The 18,384-nt window shown below is 32.1% G+C and overlaps 1 protein-coding gene across 1 annotated transcript; it reads left to right on the top strand.

Moving 5' to 3' along the window:
- The first annotated feature begins 236 nt into the window (after window positions 1-236).
- On the top strand, window positions 237-17,692 carry LOC145261137 (calmodulin-like protein 4). The gene is made up of 5 exons (XM_080119411.1): window positions 237-426; window positions 532-562; window positions 6,503-6,640; window positions 11,945-12,130; window positions 16,907-17,692. The coding sequence occupies exons 1-5, from the start codon at window positions 424-426 to the stop codon at window positions 17,002-17,004; spliced, it is 456 nt and encodes a 151-aa protein (XP_079975537.1). The 5' UTR covers window positions 237-423; the 3' UTR covers window positions 17,005-17,692.
- The last annotated feature ends 692 nt before the right edge of the window (window positions 17,693-18,384 follow it).

Below are 18,384 nucleotides of genomic sequence, written 5' to 3' on the forward strand. Positions count from 1 at the left end.
GCGGCATTTTTTTTTCATCCTAATTCAGAGTGCTCTTTGTTAAATAAATAAGCAAATTGATATGGAAGAAAGTATGTGAAACTTTTGAACACGTTTTTATTTATTTATTTATTTTAATATATTTTACATATTTATCTGAAACTGAAGCAAGAAGTCCGGTTTGATAATAGGAACATTTTCACACCGAGGCTAGGTTTTCACCTGACACCGGTACGGTCGCACTTAGAGTCGCCCATACTTCTGAATCGTCTTTATTTTTATTTTGTATCTATCTTACACGCACACACACACACACACACACACACTCATAAAAAAGCTACTATTGCCACATTCTTTGTGTCCGCAGGAAGGTCGCACCTGTCTGTCACCTACCTGTTGTCTACCTATCTTAGGTTTTATACTTTTTTAATATCCGTTGACAATATGGTAAGTTATTTTGCCGTTCAAGTTTCAAATTCTGAAAATACTTTAATTATTAAAAAAAAATCCATTTCATTCTAATTAATAACACTTTTCCCCCCTATCTTTCAGGCTCGCTATTTCTCACAAACAAAAATTGATGGTAAGTTTTATTTTTAAATCTTCATTTTCGACCAGGTAAGAAACAAAAAACTTTTTTTTTTCTCCACGATCTATTAGTGTTCATTATTATGTTGGTGCTAATGCACTTACTGATCCGCGTTACTTTTTAAATCGTATTTCCAAGTTTAATTAAAGTTTTATAATATGTTGTTTTTTTATTCAGTTGTACAGAATAGGTACAGAAGATCCTCCCCTCCCCATATAAAGAATGGATTTTTAAATAATAACGTTATTATTTCAGCACGGATCAATAAGTGCATGAGTACCATTATTTTATTTTCAGATTTGCGTAGATTTAAAAAAAATAAAATAAACTTCGGTATTTATCCTTTAATTATCAAACCCTTAATTCTTCACAAACTTTTTACTTTGAAATGAAAATATGTCAACAATGTCGATATGGTTACGCCCTTTTCAATCTTATCTTTTTAACAACCTGGACCCTCTTTTTTTTATTTGTAATTCGTCTTCTTTATCAACTAATCTATCGTTATCGTTTACATGAATTTACCTGGTTATTTGAGAGCAAATTCCGTGTCAGAAAAAAATCGGCGCAAATACTTAATATCTTCGGTAGAGACGGGAAACGGCGACATTAAACATTCAAACAGGTGGCCGGATTTTTTTAAGTAGGAAGTGTTCATTGTATTTTTGCGTATCTCAAGTTTCTCACAATTGCCAACAAAAGAAAAACGTGTTGAAAAAAATATTAAAAAATAACTGTTACCAAATTTAGAAGTTCTTCCTCTGTCTATCTGTATAAATTAAATTCAGAGGTACGAAAAAGTTGTCAAAAAAAAAAAAAAAAACAAATGTATAAATGTTATCAAAAGCAAGATAAGATACTTTTCTACCGAAAATAATAATACGTTTGGTACTAGTGCAGAGAGAGTGATCCGGACGTAAATAATAACGTTATTATTTAAAAAGCCATTCTTAACATGGGGAGGGGAGGGTGTTTTGTACCTATTCTGTACTTCAACCTTACAATTGAATAAAAAAAACATATCATAAAACTTTAATTAAACTTGGAAATACGATTAAAAAAAAAAAAAAATAGCGCGGATCATCAGTCATCACTCTCTGCACTAGCACCATAAGTTTTTAGTGTTTTTGTTTTCTTATTTAATGTAAAATGTTTATACGGTTCGAAAAACAAGTAATATTGAGCGCCATCGAAGAAAAATGGCTGCGATGTCTGTTTAGATTTTTGAAGTCTCGATAATCACTTAAAAATAAATAAATAAAACAAAATGGTAAAAACCCACCCAATAAGTCTCACGGTAACATTTCTTGGTGCTCATGCAGAGAGTGATCAGTGCTGAAATAATAACGTTATTATTTAAAAAGCCATTCTTAACATGGGGAGGGTGTTTTGTACCTATTCTGTACTTTAACCTTACAATTGAGTAAAACAACATATAATAAAACTTTAATTAAACGTGGAAATACGATTAAAAAAAAATAGCGCGGATCACTCTCTGCATTAGCACCGATTTCTTGAGTAGTTTTCTACCATTTTGTTTTACTTCTTATTTTGAAGTTTGTCGAGACTTCAAAGACATCGCGGCTATTTTTTTTTTTTTTCTTGTTCTTCGGTAGCACTCAATATTACTTGTTTTTTCGACTCGAATAAACATTTTAAATTAAATAAAAACACTAAAAACTTATTTAGTTAGGTAGAAAAATATCTTATCTTGCTTTTGATAACATTTATTTGTCATATATATATATATATTGGGGGGGGCAACTTTTTCGTACCTCTGTGGATTGTAATACAACCCCGTGTTTTAACTTATTTTAAAGCGTCGATTTACTTGGAAACAAAAGCAGCGTTAAGTCTGCCTGGCTTTTTGTGAGTAATTTATACCCTTGATAATCGCTCAAAAAGCGAAAATAAAAAATAAACAGTATAATGGTAGAAACCCAGGTTCTCATGGACCTTTTGTCTTCCTGTTTCTAGCTTCGTTTTTTTTTTTTTTTTTTTTTTCATAGCCGTGGGCCGACATCAGTGGACTGTTTTTTGCTTTGTTTTTTTACCAAAACGGTCATAAACAATTTTTTTTTTTTTTAAATTTAATCTATTTCATACTGATATAAATTATTACACAATAAAGAAAAAAATAAATAAATTAAACAAAAATCATTTTTCTTGGTTTGAATTATTTAAGTAAAAATTTCATTATTTTTTACTTTATTACTAAATTAGAAAATTTATTCTCACAAATTGGGCTCGCATGGACATTTGCATGTTTTTTGTTTGTTTTTTTTACTTGATTAAATAATTCAAAATAACAAAAATGATGATACTTGTGTATCTGTTACCATGCCGAAATAATAATGTTATTTGGAAAGCCATTCTTAACATGGAGATGGAAAGGTGTTTTGTAATCATTCTTTGCTTTCACATAACAATGTAATAAACAAAAATATCGTAAAAATTGAATTTAACTTGAAAATACTATTAAAATGTAACACGGTAACATAGATGCTGTCAGAAATGACGCAGATAAGACGGGACTCCTGATTGGTTGATATTATAACTTCTGCTGAGACCTTTAGCGATTGCACCTTTAGTGGAAATTTGACTTTACAGACAATTGTTAACAAGATATTGAACCGAACGACAGCTCATTAATGGGACCTCTATTATCCGTTCCTGAAGAAATATAAACTCTCTGGAGTTGGCGCAAGTTATACGCCTTCATAAAATATTATGCCAATTAATGGAAATTGAACAATTAATTATCAAACTGTTTATTCATGCTTCTTTTCTTAAACTACCATGTCTACAAATGACATAACTACCCACTCCATAAATGGCAGCTAAATTAACCCGCCTTGATTTAGCCAGACAAAACCAAAATGGAGACCCCTCCAGCAGGTAAGTCCTTGTTCTTTATCTCTTATTTCTTGCAAAAGAGGGCGATAGGTGTGTTAGTTAATTTCTAACACCAAAATGATTTTTGTTTTAACTTATTTATAGCCTCCTTTTTTCTTGCTCATGTCCCTATTCCGATTCCATATAGGTTCCAGAGTTCGACCAGATGCACTTGAGGAAAGTCAGATGTTACATTCGACTAAAATACTATGAAAATATTAACAAAGATGAGAATAGTTGTACGAATAATAGAAACGTGGAGGATATGTTTGACTAAATAACAGAAAACAAATACTTTTTCCTCCTGACAATGAAATTTTAATGCATGTTATGCTTTGTGAAAATTTTCGAACCACAACTGTCTTGTCTGTGTCCACAATGATGATGGTGGTATAGATAAATATGGATATTATTGGAGAGAAGTGCACTTGAAATAACAATGGAGTGTAGGCAGTAAATAAACAGCTCAAGACAGAGGCTTGAAAATACCACTATAAAAACGTAACATGCAGCCGCAGCCGAGATTGAACTGACTACATGAGTTTGTAATTCAAATCTTGTCCATAGCTGAATATTTGATGCTTCACTAGGGCTGTCAAAGGTATTTTTTATAGTGACGCCATCACTAGATGGGTTGCCTACCATGCTTTAAGAGAGGCCTATCTACTTTCATGAGAAGGATAGATCGCGCCAGTTTCCTAACCTGGTATTTTATCTCGTGGTACATACAATGCCTCGTCTTCCCAAATGGGCACCCATCTGGTAGTGGCCAGGCTCAATGTTGCTTAACTTCAGTGATCTAGCGAGAACCGGTGTGTCAACGTGATTGTGCCATACTATGTTAATGCAATTATAAAAGATTGTTCGACATAGAGTTGGCATGGAGCTGAGAAAACCTCAATGTTATAAACAGTATTAGGTTCAGTCATATGAATTGAGAAAAAATAGATGGGAGGATGAAGAAGTGTAAGGCTTGAAAACCTTCAGGCATTGTTGCCAAAATATTGAAAGGAGCAGATGAAATGGAGATTGAGATGATCACAGTCTTGACTGATTAGATGATGATCATCATATTATATGAATCCAAAGAGTCTATATCTGATATTTCCCCAATTATTTCTTTCTAGGAAAACATAAGATATTTACAAGAGAGACCATGAGGAGGCTGCCAACATCCTAAGTGAAAGTGATTTTTGTGGAACAAACTGGATTCGAACATGGAACACCAAGGTCATCAGTCCATGTTTTAACCACTGAACCACAGTCACTTTCCAATCAGATGATAATAGAAGATATCCCAAAAGACTAAGAACTTTGTATAATTGTGAATTATTACAAAGGTAAAAGGGAAGCCTAAGATAGAAATAATTACAGAGACTTAAACTTGATGGATCAGATCCTGAAAGCTATTGTAAGAATAATTGAGCAAATAAGAAATCAGAAGAGCATATATGAAATGCAGTTTGGTACTACATGCGCTATATTTATCCTGAGACAAATTTAAGTGAAATATTTCTTACAAAGAATAACCTGCCTTTTGCTTTTGTGGATATAGAAAACGTTTTTGACAGAATCTTAAGGGAAATTGTCTGGTGGGCATCGCATAAACTAGGAGCAAATGAATGGTTGGTAAAAGTTGTCCAAGCAACGTAAAAGAGTGTTCAAAGTCTTGTTAGAATAAACAGCACATTTTGTTAAATATCCATGTATACCGAAAAAATATTTTAATAAAAAATTACCCTGATAATGAAGAAACTAAATAATATTATCAATTGTCAAAAGGTAAAATAATTGTGGGATGTACACATATATATATATATATATATATATATATATATACACTCAATCTTTGATATGAATAGAAGACTACAGTTAAGTGACAACATCCTGTGCAAAAGAAAAAAACAAAATATTGTCTGTATTTTTCATATGAAAACTCTTAAGAGTCAAAAATTAGAATTTAAACTGTTGATCTGATCTCTAAACCATTGGTTTTCAAATGCATTTAAACAGCGGAAATACTTCCATTCATAACTTATTGATGTTCATTATTTTATATTTGAAATGAAAGCACAAAAATTTAAATTCAAGAAATTAATTTTAAGAAATAGCTTTTAGTCAGCAAAGTTGCCTTGTGTGCAGTAATTTCATTGCATTTTTAAGTTTTAGCTTTGGAACAAACACAATGATTGGTTGAAACTAAAACAAATTAGGTTGATTAGTCAATAAGAACTAGATTCTGTATGAGAAGAGCTTGTCCTCTGAAATATGACTAAGCAAAATGAAAATATCAATAGAATTAAATATGAAATCGATTAAAATTGTAAGGTTTTTTTTCTTTTTTAATAAATATCTGATGAAATGAAATTAACTACATGCAAGATGGGACAAACATGAGAACTTTAACTGACTATGTTGGTGACTGAGACTATTCGATATCTAAGGGCCAGTGTCACATAACTTAACAATATGTTTGATTTTCTATTGATAATTCCATTTTATTTATGACTAGTGGGGATACCCGGCGTTTTCCCGAGTGTGAAACCCTGGTTAGAGAGAGGTGTAAAAAACAAACAAAAAAAAAAAAAGTGGCGGTAGTAGCAGGGGGAGGGATCAAAACAACAATAGGCAACCCGGGTGAAGAGAGGTATTAAAAAAAAAGTGGTAGTAGACAGCCTCAAACCCGTAACGCGAAGGAGGAAAAGAAGGCGAAGAAAATCTAACGTCTTAGCTGATGCATCGATTGTGAAACTGGAAGTCACTAGCGTTGGCATTAAGGGTAGTCAATCGAAAGGAGACGATGACTTGCAAAAATGTTGACGAAAAAAGCGACCCCCTATTTGTAAAAGAAACGGCCCAGTTGAGGGTGAGGAAATTAATGTTTTGGATCAATTTTTCGATATTTGTCGTCCAGGAGACAGAGCTTTGTAATGATACTGATTTCATGAGGATCCGTTGCATGTGTTAAAAGTTGTTTGAGAGAGACACACACATATACTTTGCCTTTTATGTAATAGATTGCATTTCTTTTATTTTCAGAATTTAAAGAATGTTTTGGTTTTAACACTCGAAAGAACCAAATTGTTCGCATTGAAGAATTGTCACTGGTTATGCGTTCCTTAGGATTTAGTCCAACACGAGAAGAAATAACAAAATATTTTGAAAAATACAAAAGCGGTCAGTTAATTTTTTTTTCTTGGAATTTTTTTCTCTTTGAATGTTTTTCAATTTTTTTCTTCTTTCAATTTTTCCTTCTGTTCATTTGTAAACAAATTTTCTTCGAATTTAAAAAATATATTTTCTTTAAATTTTTTCAAATTTTCTTTTTTGAATATTGTTTCAATTATTTCTTGCAATTTTTTTGCAATTTTATTTATGCTTTGAATATTTTTTAAAAAAATTTTCTTTATTATTCTAAATTTTTTTCTTGTAATATTTTTGTCAATTGTTTAATTCAATTTTGTTTTCGATTTGTGTGTCATTTTTTAGATATTTATTTTCTTTCAATTATTTTCTTTAAACTATTTCCCAATTTTTTAAAAAATGTTTAAATTTTTATTTGAATATTTTTCTCTTTCAATTTGTTTGCAATTTTTTCCAATTTTTACTTTGAATTTTTTCAGTCTTTTTTTTCAACTTTTTCTTTGAAACTTTCAATTTTTTTTCTATTTAATTTTTTCAATTTTTCTTTTATTTTTTTCGTTCAATTTTTAAAAATTGTTTCTTTAGATATTATTCAAATTTTATTTCAATTGTTTTTTATTTCAATATATTTTTATTTTTTATTTTATTTAAAATAAAAATATATTGAAATAAAAAACAATTTGTTCAATTTTTTCTTTAAATATTTTTCAATTTTGTTCTTTATACATTTTTTTTATTTTTTTCCAATTTTCTTGGAACATTTTTTTAATTTGAAAAATCTTTTTTTAATTTTTACTTTAATTTTTTTCAATTATTTCTTTCAATATATTTTTCAACTGTTTCTTTAAACATTAAAAAAAAATTTCTTTTAATATTTTTTTTCTTTAGTTTTTGGAATTTTTTTTAGTATTTTTTTTTTATTTTCAATTCTTTTTTCATTGGATTCAATTTTTCTTCTGACTTTTTTTTTACCAATTTTTATTTCTTTAGATCCACTTTTTTTTAATTTTAAATGTTTTTTTCTTATTTGAATATTTTTTCAATTTTTACTACTTTCTTAAATATTTACTTAGAAGTTTTTCGGTTTTTATTTCAATATTTTTTTAATTTTCCTTTTTTTATATTTAAAAAATATTTTCTTAATGATTTTAACAAATTTTTTCTTTAAATTTTTTTTTCTTTACAATTCTTCTTATTTTCAATTTATTCTTAAAATTTTTTCTTTTCAAAACCTACAACCTAATTAGATTTTCTTTTTTTTTGTAGCAAATTTTGCCTGTTTTATACATTTTAATAATAAACTGAGTAAATTCCAAAATACTAATAAGCAAGAGTTTTCACGTTTGACAATATGTCAAGACAATGACGTGTATATTTTTATAATACAAACTAAGATTGTAAATCATTTTTTGTGTTATTATATTAAAGTTTGATTAATCAATGCTTCTTTACCTAAGGTTTTTTTCTCCTATATAATAATCACACAAAAATATTCCAAATTGAATATGATGTATAATTTATAATGTATTTCGATTTCATTCTTAATAGCAATTGTTTGTTTCTGCATTTTGGAAATGTCAGTTGATAGTTTGTATCGTTTGGATTATTCAAACTATTGTTTTTTGCAATGCTGGTCCCCCGATTTATCAGAGACCGGTTTTCAGTGGCGTCCATGCGTCCGTTAGTCCAGACGATTGCTAGATAACCGTCCATTAGTTTTTCATGAAATTTTCCCACAAATAGATGCACAGTAAAAGATTTTTTGTGAAAATTTCCGTTGCATCCCTGGGGGCTCAAGAGGTAAAAAAAATGCCCCCAAATTGGCAAAAATAACACTTTTTGCTTCATGGCGTTTGATCCATCCATTAGATCTTCCTGAAATTTGGCCAAAATGTAGAGGCAATTGCTCTTAATATAAATTCAGTATGGGTGACCCTGGCAAAATTCTGGTTTGCATCCCTCTGAGACTTTTAGGGCTAAAAACATGCGTTTTTGGAACTCTTTTTTTTCATATTACTCAAAAACTTGATATGTATGTCTGTATAGTTGTTTCCCATGGTGCTAAATTCAAATATATGTCTTAAGGTGTGAAACTGCACCGTTGGTCCATTTTCACTGGGATTCGGCATTCCCAAGAGCTCAAAAGGGGTCACAAATGCCCCAAAATTGCAAAAAATGACACTTGTTACTTTTGCCCCATCCATTAGATTTTTCTGAAACTATTTTTGGTGGCGTCATCTCACATGCAACACGAGAGGGGGTCCCGCACGTGCAGCTTGTTTCCATTGATGTAACCTCCACAACGTGTACTAGATGAAACACTTGGTAAAATTCAGTTGAAAGTTACACTCTTTTGGAGGTTGAAGGTTCAATCCTCAGTGTGGGCAACACTCACAATAAAATTGTGAATTACTTAATATTTCTAGACAATAATGACTGGCAGAATAAGAGCATGCTACTCCATGGATTAGATCAATTTGTTCCAGTTGAAATTTCTTGCAGATTCCTAAATTCCACTGACTAAACATTGTGGAAATAACATTTAAGATAAGAATCTGACTGATCCAAATAATACAAAACGCTGTTTGATTTTGTTGTTTTCTTACAAAACAAAATATACCCTCCTTTAAATCATATCACCAAGCCTAAATCCAGATAGCAAAAGAAAAAAAAATTGCATGAATAAAAAAAAAATTAAAATTTGCACAGAAAAATAATCCCCCCCCCACTCTCTGAAAAATACACAAAGCTAGCTGATAAAATATGACACCGACTTTGAGAATAAACAGCTTTAATATATCTAGTTTTAATGAACCATCAGCAAAATGTTCCAATTAGCCAGTGTTTTAAATGGATAGAAGTCAAAAATAGGCATTTAAATATAAGAATTAAAAAATCAGTCAACAAATTTCAGATTTTTATTATCATTATTAGTAGTAGTATTATTAGTATTATTATTAGTAGTAGTATTATTAGTATTATTAGAGTATCACAGTTCTCATGTTTCCACCTATTTGATAGCCACTGGTCAACAATAAATTTGTTGTCTGCATTTTTTAGCTGATTTAGGACGAATCTGATGCACTGAACCAAAAATCACATTGGTTTTACTCAATCAGACCAAGTTTTGGAGCAATGGCCAGATGTCAAGGTTTCCTCATGACTGCTTTGCTGACAGTCATGATGGCTGACTACAGTTGGGATCTGAAGAGCATTGCAGGAGTTTGAATAAATGGAAGTTCAAGTTTGAACAATGGTGGAGCAACATGCAATTTACCTGATTAGCCATTATCAATGCCTACCATTCAGTTTACAGTAATCGATCTTTCTATTAAGAAATATATGTTGTAGGTAAATGTTTTTTTTTTGTTTTTTTTTTCATAAAAACATATTTAGGGTGACATGTGTTGACAAAAATCAGCTGATAATACCACAAAAATGTAATCGATTTTGTCACAAGGTTTTTTGTTTTTTTTCAAATCAACTTAATGCAAAAACTTGACCCGATGAAGAGAAACGGACACCATGTCATGTAAAAACATACCCTCGGTCAGTTGTGGAAATCTAGAGGTGTAAAAAAAATTTGTTGCCGAGTGTATTTTGAACACCCTTTGGTGAAATGTGTATGGAACAAGGTCTATTTTCAGTATCATAGCCTGAAAAAGAGTCGCTTATTTGAAAATAGAAAACCTGAAGAGAGCCAGCTCGAATTTTGGTTGTATGAAGTGATTCCAAAAGTAGTACATCGCATAAATCCCTGCCAATTATACTCCCAGCGGATATGCAACAGTTCTGAGCCAGAATCAAGGATAAAAACCTTTCCTACATTCCAAACCCGGCTGAATGAATCATCATACACTTTGAAAAGCTGACATTTTTTGATCCAAGATGGCTGACTACCTTCCAATACTGCAATGTCATAATCCTTCACCTGTATGTCATAATCCTTCACCTGTATGTCATAATCCTTCACCTGTATGTCATAATCCTTCACCTGTATGTCATAATCCTTCACCTGTATGTCATAATCCTTCACCTGTATGTCATAATCCTTCACCTGTATGTCATAATCCTCCACCGTATGTCATAATCCTTCACCTGTATGTCATAATCCTTCACCTGTATGTCATAATCCTTCATCTGTATGTCATAATCCTTCACCGTATGTCATAATCCTTCACCTGTATGTCATAATCCTCCACCGTATGTCATAATCCTTCACCTGTATGTCATAATCCTTCACCTGTATGTCATAATCCTTCACCGTATGTACTTCTGAAAAAAAAAAGATTTATTTTCTCAAGATAGAAACATTCTTTATTGTGTTGCACACTAGTTTGTCTCCATTTTGGTGTTACATTCATCATGTTTTTTTTTTTTTAATTTCTTTGTGGAGATTGTGAGAAGGCCTAGTTGTCTAGCGCCAACCGGTCCACAACTACAGTCATAGAAGCAAAGCTATGATTTCTCTGCTTTTTAGTGAAATTTCACTTTTCCAACAAAAACAAAACGAAAAGGCGGATTTTCACTTAAATCGCTAGAATTTTTTTTTTTTTTTTTCACAAAGGAGTTGCCACTTATTCAAGTCCAGAGGCCAATCTATGATAAAGGTTAATGAGTGTAAAGTGGTCAGTGCGACAATAGTTCTGTGATCATTTTTGGTGTGAATTGGGTAGAATTTAACTATTTAAGGGACAGGGTACCAAGAACCTGTACATATTGGACTTGAAGACTACCATGTTGTAGTCAACTGGGAAGCAAGTTAATGGAACATTTCCACAGACGGATAGTTCTAGGAAAGAAGTTTTCCCATGTATCCGAGTGTTTTTGTTTTTAGTCAAAATCTTTTTTCTTTTTTTTTTTTTCACTAGAAAATGCTGACTTTTAACCAAATTGATAGATCCTTACGTTCTTGATGCTATTTTTTGATGCTATTTTACTAGATCTTATTTCTTTTTTTCTTTATTCATCTCCCTTTCAGTTTATCTTTCCTTCATTTTATTGCATTTTTCGCTCTTCAGTTTCTTCTATCAATCTTATCTTCCTCTGAAAACAGAAAATGTCAAGTTTGCGAAAAGGTAGAATAGTTAGATAACTTCTAGTCCATCAAAGAATGACTTCCTGTCCCCTTCTTCTCACACTTAGTGATTTTCCCTTTAATTTTAATTTTCTTAGTTGAAAATGATTGGAGTTGATTGAGAAAAAAATTGTGTTTTACCCTGCCCTCTCCACACAAACACCGGCACAGCAAGTTGGTAAATGCATCTTTGATTTAATATTTCTTTGTCATTAGTCTTATCTATGTAGAAAACTTGAATTCTTTGTTCTTTTTCACAGAAGACAACATCATCAACTTTGCTTCATTCCTTGATATTTTGCACGAGCATTCTCTCACAGAGAATACCGAGAAAGAAATTATGGATGCGTTTTTGGCTCATGACCGAAGCCGAAGTGGGACGGTTCCGGCAAATGAAGTCCGACAAATCTTGATGAATTTGGGAGAAAATCTCTCAAAAAATGAAGGTCAGATTTGATTCACTTTTCTGCAATTTAAATATTTATCTCCTTTAAATGATTCAGGATTTTTTTTTTTTTTTATCCTCCCAACAAAAATGTAAATTCACCCTTGTTCGTTCGTCTATCCACATTTTTCTCCACATTAGAAATTTTTAAAATTTTGCACAAACATTAAACATGATCTGAGTAAAAAAAGTAACAGAACGGATTTTTCAAGAAAACTCTGGTTTTCCCCCAGTGGTACTTTTCATGTTAAAATGGCTAAATTTGGCACTTTTGTGCTTATTAAAAGAAATTGTTCCCTTGGATTTTTATAAAACTTTCAGAAAAGTTGTAACTAACTGATTTCTATATAATTTTGTTTGTCTATACTTCACGATAACTCTTGGGTGTGCCCCAGGGACTCTTTTTAGGGCTAATAAAAACACTCCATTTTTGGGACTATTTTACCATATTTGTCCAAAATTTTCTGTGTATGTCTATTTAGCCGGTTTACATGGTGCAGAACTCAAATTTAAAAATGTTAAAACTGTGGACTTTTGGGGCTAAATGGGGGGAGGGTCTTAGTCATTTCTTTTTTTGCATAATGCAGAACTCAAATTTACGTATGTTAAGGCCTAAAACTGCCCTGTTTGTTCATTTTACCTAGGATTTGATGTCCTTTAGGGACTTTTGGGTCTAAATGGGGGGCAGAGGCAAATGTTGAACTTACATTTTAGCACAATTCTGCCTTTTTTGTTTTTTTGTTTTTTTTTTTAATCTAGAAAAAAAATTAATCCCTAGTCTCCATTGGATGGATTTTCTTCCTTTTTAGGTATAAATCCATTTTTCTTTAATAAAAAAAAAAAAAAAAAAAAAAAAAAAGCGACGCTCATCTAGAATTCAAGGTAATTAAAAAAAAAAAAAAAAACTACTGGAAAATCTTTATGATGTACGTACGTGTTACCTGTTTAATTTTGACCAAGCAAGCTCAATGTCACTTAACTTTGATGATTTAACACCAGTCCTGGATCAAAAGAGAAATCCATCTAGTAGATGGATTTGCAACAAATACAAGCAGGAGAACGTTCTTGCAGCTGGAAATTTTGAAATACACTTCCTTTATGGCTCGTCCAATCAGAAGCCAGCTCTCGGTCACATGACACAGTTTATAAAAGATTACACCGGCAACACACTTTTCCCAGATCTTTAACTCTGTTGAAAGGACCTGTCGCCCCAAATTTCTCTCTTCGGACACACACAAGAACTTACCCTGCCTACAGGCTCGGATTTCGACTATGATAGTCATATTGGCTTGTTTGTTTTCTATCTCCACATGCGATACACACACATACTCTCTTTTTACCACAGGATTCTCTAATATTTTTTCCCTGTCCATACATAGATGCATGCTCCTACTATTAACTTCTAGAAGACAGATCATATATCATGGCTCCACACCACTGCTACATACCTAAACAATATTCTATTTCAATTTCTATTCTGTATAATCATCAACGTCTTTACACAGAAACTCTTTTAATGACTATCCCATTTCCCTATTCTTACTAATACAGATAATCAATAAAGCCATTGTTAAAATTGTAGCGGAATTGGCAATAACCAAAATGGGGGGAAATAAAGAGCTTACCTCAAATATGTCTGTGTTGCGGGCCGAGGGGAAAAGATGGTATCCATGGGTTTTTATCGCATGTGCTCTCGCGCGATTATGCAAATATATAATTCACAGACGCTATAAAGGGAGGACACTGGGAAGCAATCAGGCAGTGTCCGGCAGATTGTGTGTAGGTGGTTCTGGCAGTTGGATTGTTCTTTGTGACGAACGACGAATCTGCGAGAAGCGAGTTTTCTTCTGCCTTTTTTTTTCTGTCTCCTTCTTCTTTCTCTACAGTCATTACAGCTAAGAAATCCCTCCCTTCAGGGCGAAACTATTTCCTATCTTTGTTTCTGATTTTTGCCAACATTTTGCTACAAAACCAAAGAATGAAACATCATGTCTTCTTAATTTTACATTTTGGTGACTCCGACCTGATGCCGAACACACAACATTCGTCAACACTTTATTCTACAGTTACATGAACTATAAGTAGCCTTCCTTCCAGTGCGGCTGCAGCCGAGATTAAACTCAGTACACGAGTTTGTAGTGTAATTCAAATCTTGTCAGTAGCTGATTATTAGATGCTTCGCCACGGCTATCAAGGTATTTTTTCATTGTGATCCCATCACTAGACGGGGTGCCTACCATGATTTAAGAGAGTCCCATCTAGAGAAGGATAGACCGCGCCATTTTCTCAACCTGGAATTTTACCTCACAGTACATACAGCACCTGGCCTTCCCAAATAGTCACCCATCGGGTGCTGGTCAGGCTCAAAGTTGCTTAATTTTGGTGATCTAGCAAGCAAGCGGTGTGTCAACGTGATTGTGCCGTATACTATAAGTATGGCACACCGGTTCTCGCCAGATTACTGAAGTTAAGCAACATTGAGCCTGGCCAGTAGCAGATGGGTGACCATTTGGGAAGGCTAGTATGTACTTTCTAGGAAGGTTGGGCATGGGGCAGCACCTTCACCCTGAACAAAGACCTCCTCACTACAAAAGCATCTACAAAGTTGTAGATGGCCTATGCTTTTCCAGGGGCTCAAGGTTATGGATGGATAAGACATGAATTATACCTAATACTGTGTCGTAAGGTTAATCTAAAGCATATGTAGGTTTGATCATCTGATTCTAAACTGTTATCCAGTCAAGTTGAAGTTGTTATAAATCTAGACTCTGAGTATGTTTATATGAATCTTTGGGTGGGTCATATCACGGCCATTGTAATAAAAAAAATCAAGTTTTGCACTATCGCTTTTATTAAATTGTTAGGTGAAAGTACAGAATATTTGCAATGCACTCTCATCCCCATGTCAAATAAGTTTCTAAGTAATAATTTATTATTTCAGCAAATAACATGGAAGATCTTTTTGTTTTTAAGGGTTATTGTGTGTACAGTAATCAATGGGATAGTGTAGTAATAGTATTGGAGAATTGATAAAGTGTCATTACTTAAGGGGCGGTTCATCAGGAATTTGTTTGTGCTGGACTTGAAGACATCCAGGTTGAAGTCGGGAGGGAAACAGGCAAGCGGAACAGAGTTCCACAGGCGTGTAGTTCTAAGAAAGAAGCTTTGTTCATGGAATCTACATTTTGATTTGGGCACAGATAAAGAATGGGGAAAACTATTGACGGTGATTTCAGTTAGTCGGGTGTTTTTTGAAAAAGATTGGCGAAGGGGGGCCAGAGAATGGAGCTCAGACGAGCACTTGCAATGGAAATAACGATAGAACAAAGACAGGCTCGCTACATCTCTTTTTGCAGGTTGCAGGGAAGAGAAAAGGGCATCCCCCACCAAGCCACGAAGTCTATTTTGTACTCTGTCAAGGCAGGATAGGCTGTTTTTAGCAGCTCCTGCCCAGATGTGGCAGCAGTACTCCATCCATTTTTTTTTTTTTTTTTTTTTTTTTATCCATAATTTCATTTTTTTTAAATACATTCCCACCCAAAAAAATATATACTAATAAGAAAGAGATAAACATTTGAAATTACGTGTTTTTTGTTATTGTTAATTTTTTAGTCTCAAAATTTCATAACTGACTGCATGGAGATGGTGTGAAATTTTTTCTTTTTATCGCATTCATCCGCATGTAATGTAATTCCTTGTCTTTCGGAAATGAAAAAGCAGTAACTTTAAGTCCGTTTTCATAATTCTCTTTGCAATCGTGCAAACATGCTGAAAATTTAACAAAAAAAAAAAAAATATATATCTATATATATATATATACATACACACCTACTTCCGGTTAAGCAATGGGTCACATGACCAGATTTTACAGTACCAAGGTTCATGACGTCAGCAGACAATACTACGTTAGTTAATAAGCCATCTATTATGATAGTCGTGGGGGTATCCAAAAATGGCAAAGCAAATAAAGGTTAATTTCACTTAGCGCTAAGATATTAGGGATGTTTAGTAGGAGAAATGATTCCACATCATCAAAGTTAGTTTTAAGGTATTTGTGATTGTGAAACGGAAGTGGTAGTTTTTAAGTAGCATCTGGTTTGAACAAATTACTTTTAGTTTGTTATTTTGGCAATGATTCCATATTTGTTCATCCAGACTAGTTTCTCTTTTGAATGTCATAGGAAGTAAATGATGTTAGTTAATTTGAAGACCCTCCCCCCACAAAATTAAATTCTTTTACTTAATCTGAAAACCGGGCTAATATTATGTGGCCTTTTAAGTTAACATTCATTCATTTTCTTAAAGTTAACTTTTAAGTTAACATTCATTTTATTTTATGCAATTCATCATATGTGAAAAGTTTGTAATATGTGAAATTCAATATTCATAATTTCTGTGAATTGACATTTTTTGATATGTAAATAAACATATGTTAAATCTGTAAATATACACCTTTTTTAAATATGTAAATAAAAATTTATCTAAACATCTTGCAAATATTCTTATTATATTTTTGTTTTTAAATAGATGTATGTATGTATTTTTTGTGTTGAAATATATGTATGTATATATATAATATATTTAATATATGTATTTAATAATATATTAATTATATTTAAATATATGTATGTATGTATTTTTTGTTTATAAATGCATGTATGTAATACTTTCGTATATTAATTTATGTGATTAAATGAAGTAGTCATGTGTGTGTGCGCACGCGTTTTCTTTTTTCAGTTGTTTTACTTTTCTTTCTTTTTTCTTTTTACTTTTCTAGTGAACTCTGTATTCCAGGAACAAAACATTTCAATGTCTGGTCGGATTCCTTACGAATCATTTCTGAAACAACTTCTCATCCCGGCTCCCGATTACTGAACCAGTACTGATTTGGTCTTTTTTGGAAAGTATAAAATGCTGCTTGCTTTAATTTGGGTAAAAAGGTTTTGGTATATTCATTATATAAAAAAAAGGTTAAAATCCTTAGGTTGATCTACTTTACTTTCTAGAAATAAAAATGGGTGTGGTTATTTAATTAAGACCTTCGAAAGAATGGGGTTTCTAAATAGAGAACACTTTTTTTATATCTTTCTCCTCACACTGGATTTTTACTAGCAATACACGATAATTATTACTTCTAATGACATAAATATAGGAAATACAATTGGGAAATTAGTTAAAAAGCAATGTATTCAGTTTTGCTTGCTCAACTGTTATCTATTTACGTTAAAAAAAATTACGTGGTTGTCTAAAATTTCATCTGTATTAAAAACCGAAAATACAGAAAATCCTTTTGATGTACATATCTATGACTTAACAAAAAGATTGTATTCTAAAAATTGATTAAGGGGTTTTATTTTTTTTAATAAAAAAATAATTTTAAAATTATTTTAAAATGATTTTAAATGATTAATGGAAAATTGTAGATATTACAGGACTGATTTCAGAAGTTTGAATTATTGTGGAGTTAGCTACCTTTGTTTCATTAAGATGTGAATTGCTTACTCATATAATTTTATTTTCTTAGTTAAAAATAAAACAGATTTACATGATTTTTGGAAAAGGACATCTTTGTTCTGTTATGAGTACATATATCAAAGATTTAAAAACATTTTATCTTTTATTTTTAATATCGAGTGAATTCCAATATTTAATAGAGGTTAAAAGCCTTTAAATTTGCTGTAAATATCGGTGCTGAGCAAAGTAGACATCTTAGTTTAGTCAACTGTTTATGTGAAACAATATGGCTACTTTAATCACAATCGGTATTTATGTGAATTTTAAAGGCTTATGACTTGTTTAAAACACAAATCATCACAAACTGTTATTTTCATGGCAAGTACTTGTCTGAGCTTCAATCCATGGTCTCCCCACCCCCCATTGCCAAACTTTCACAAACACTCATCTGGCTACAACCAACATCAACAGTTTCTTCCACTCTCTATCTGTGCCTAAATCTCAAAACACAAATTCCATAAACAAAGCTTCTTTCTTAGAACTGTCCACCTGTGGAAGTCTGTTTCACTGGCCGGCTTTCCAGCTAATTACAATATAGTCATCTTCAAATCCAATGTAAACAAGTTCTTGTTGAGCCATCCCCCTAAATAATCAATTTCTACCACTATTCATACGCTGTCGTCTCAGTGACTACTATGTACTCATTAACCCTTATCCTTAAGTGGCTTTCTGGCCTGCATAGGTGATGACTCCCATGTAAAACAAATGAGTAGATAAACTGAAATAAATTGTTTTCAACAA

This window comes from Euprymna scolopes, chromosome 37, assembly GCF_053919585.1.
Source record: "Euprymna scolopes isolate OS-2025 chromosome 37, ASM5391958v1, whole genome shotgun sequence".
Classification (NCBI taxonomy): Eukaryota; Metazoa; Mollusca; class Cephalopoda; order Sepiida; family Sepiolidae; genus Euprymna; species Euprymna scolopes.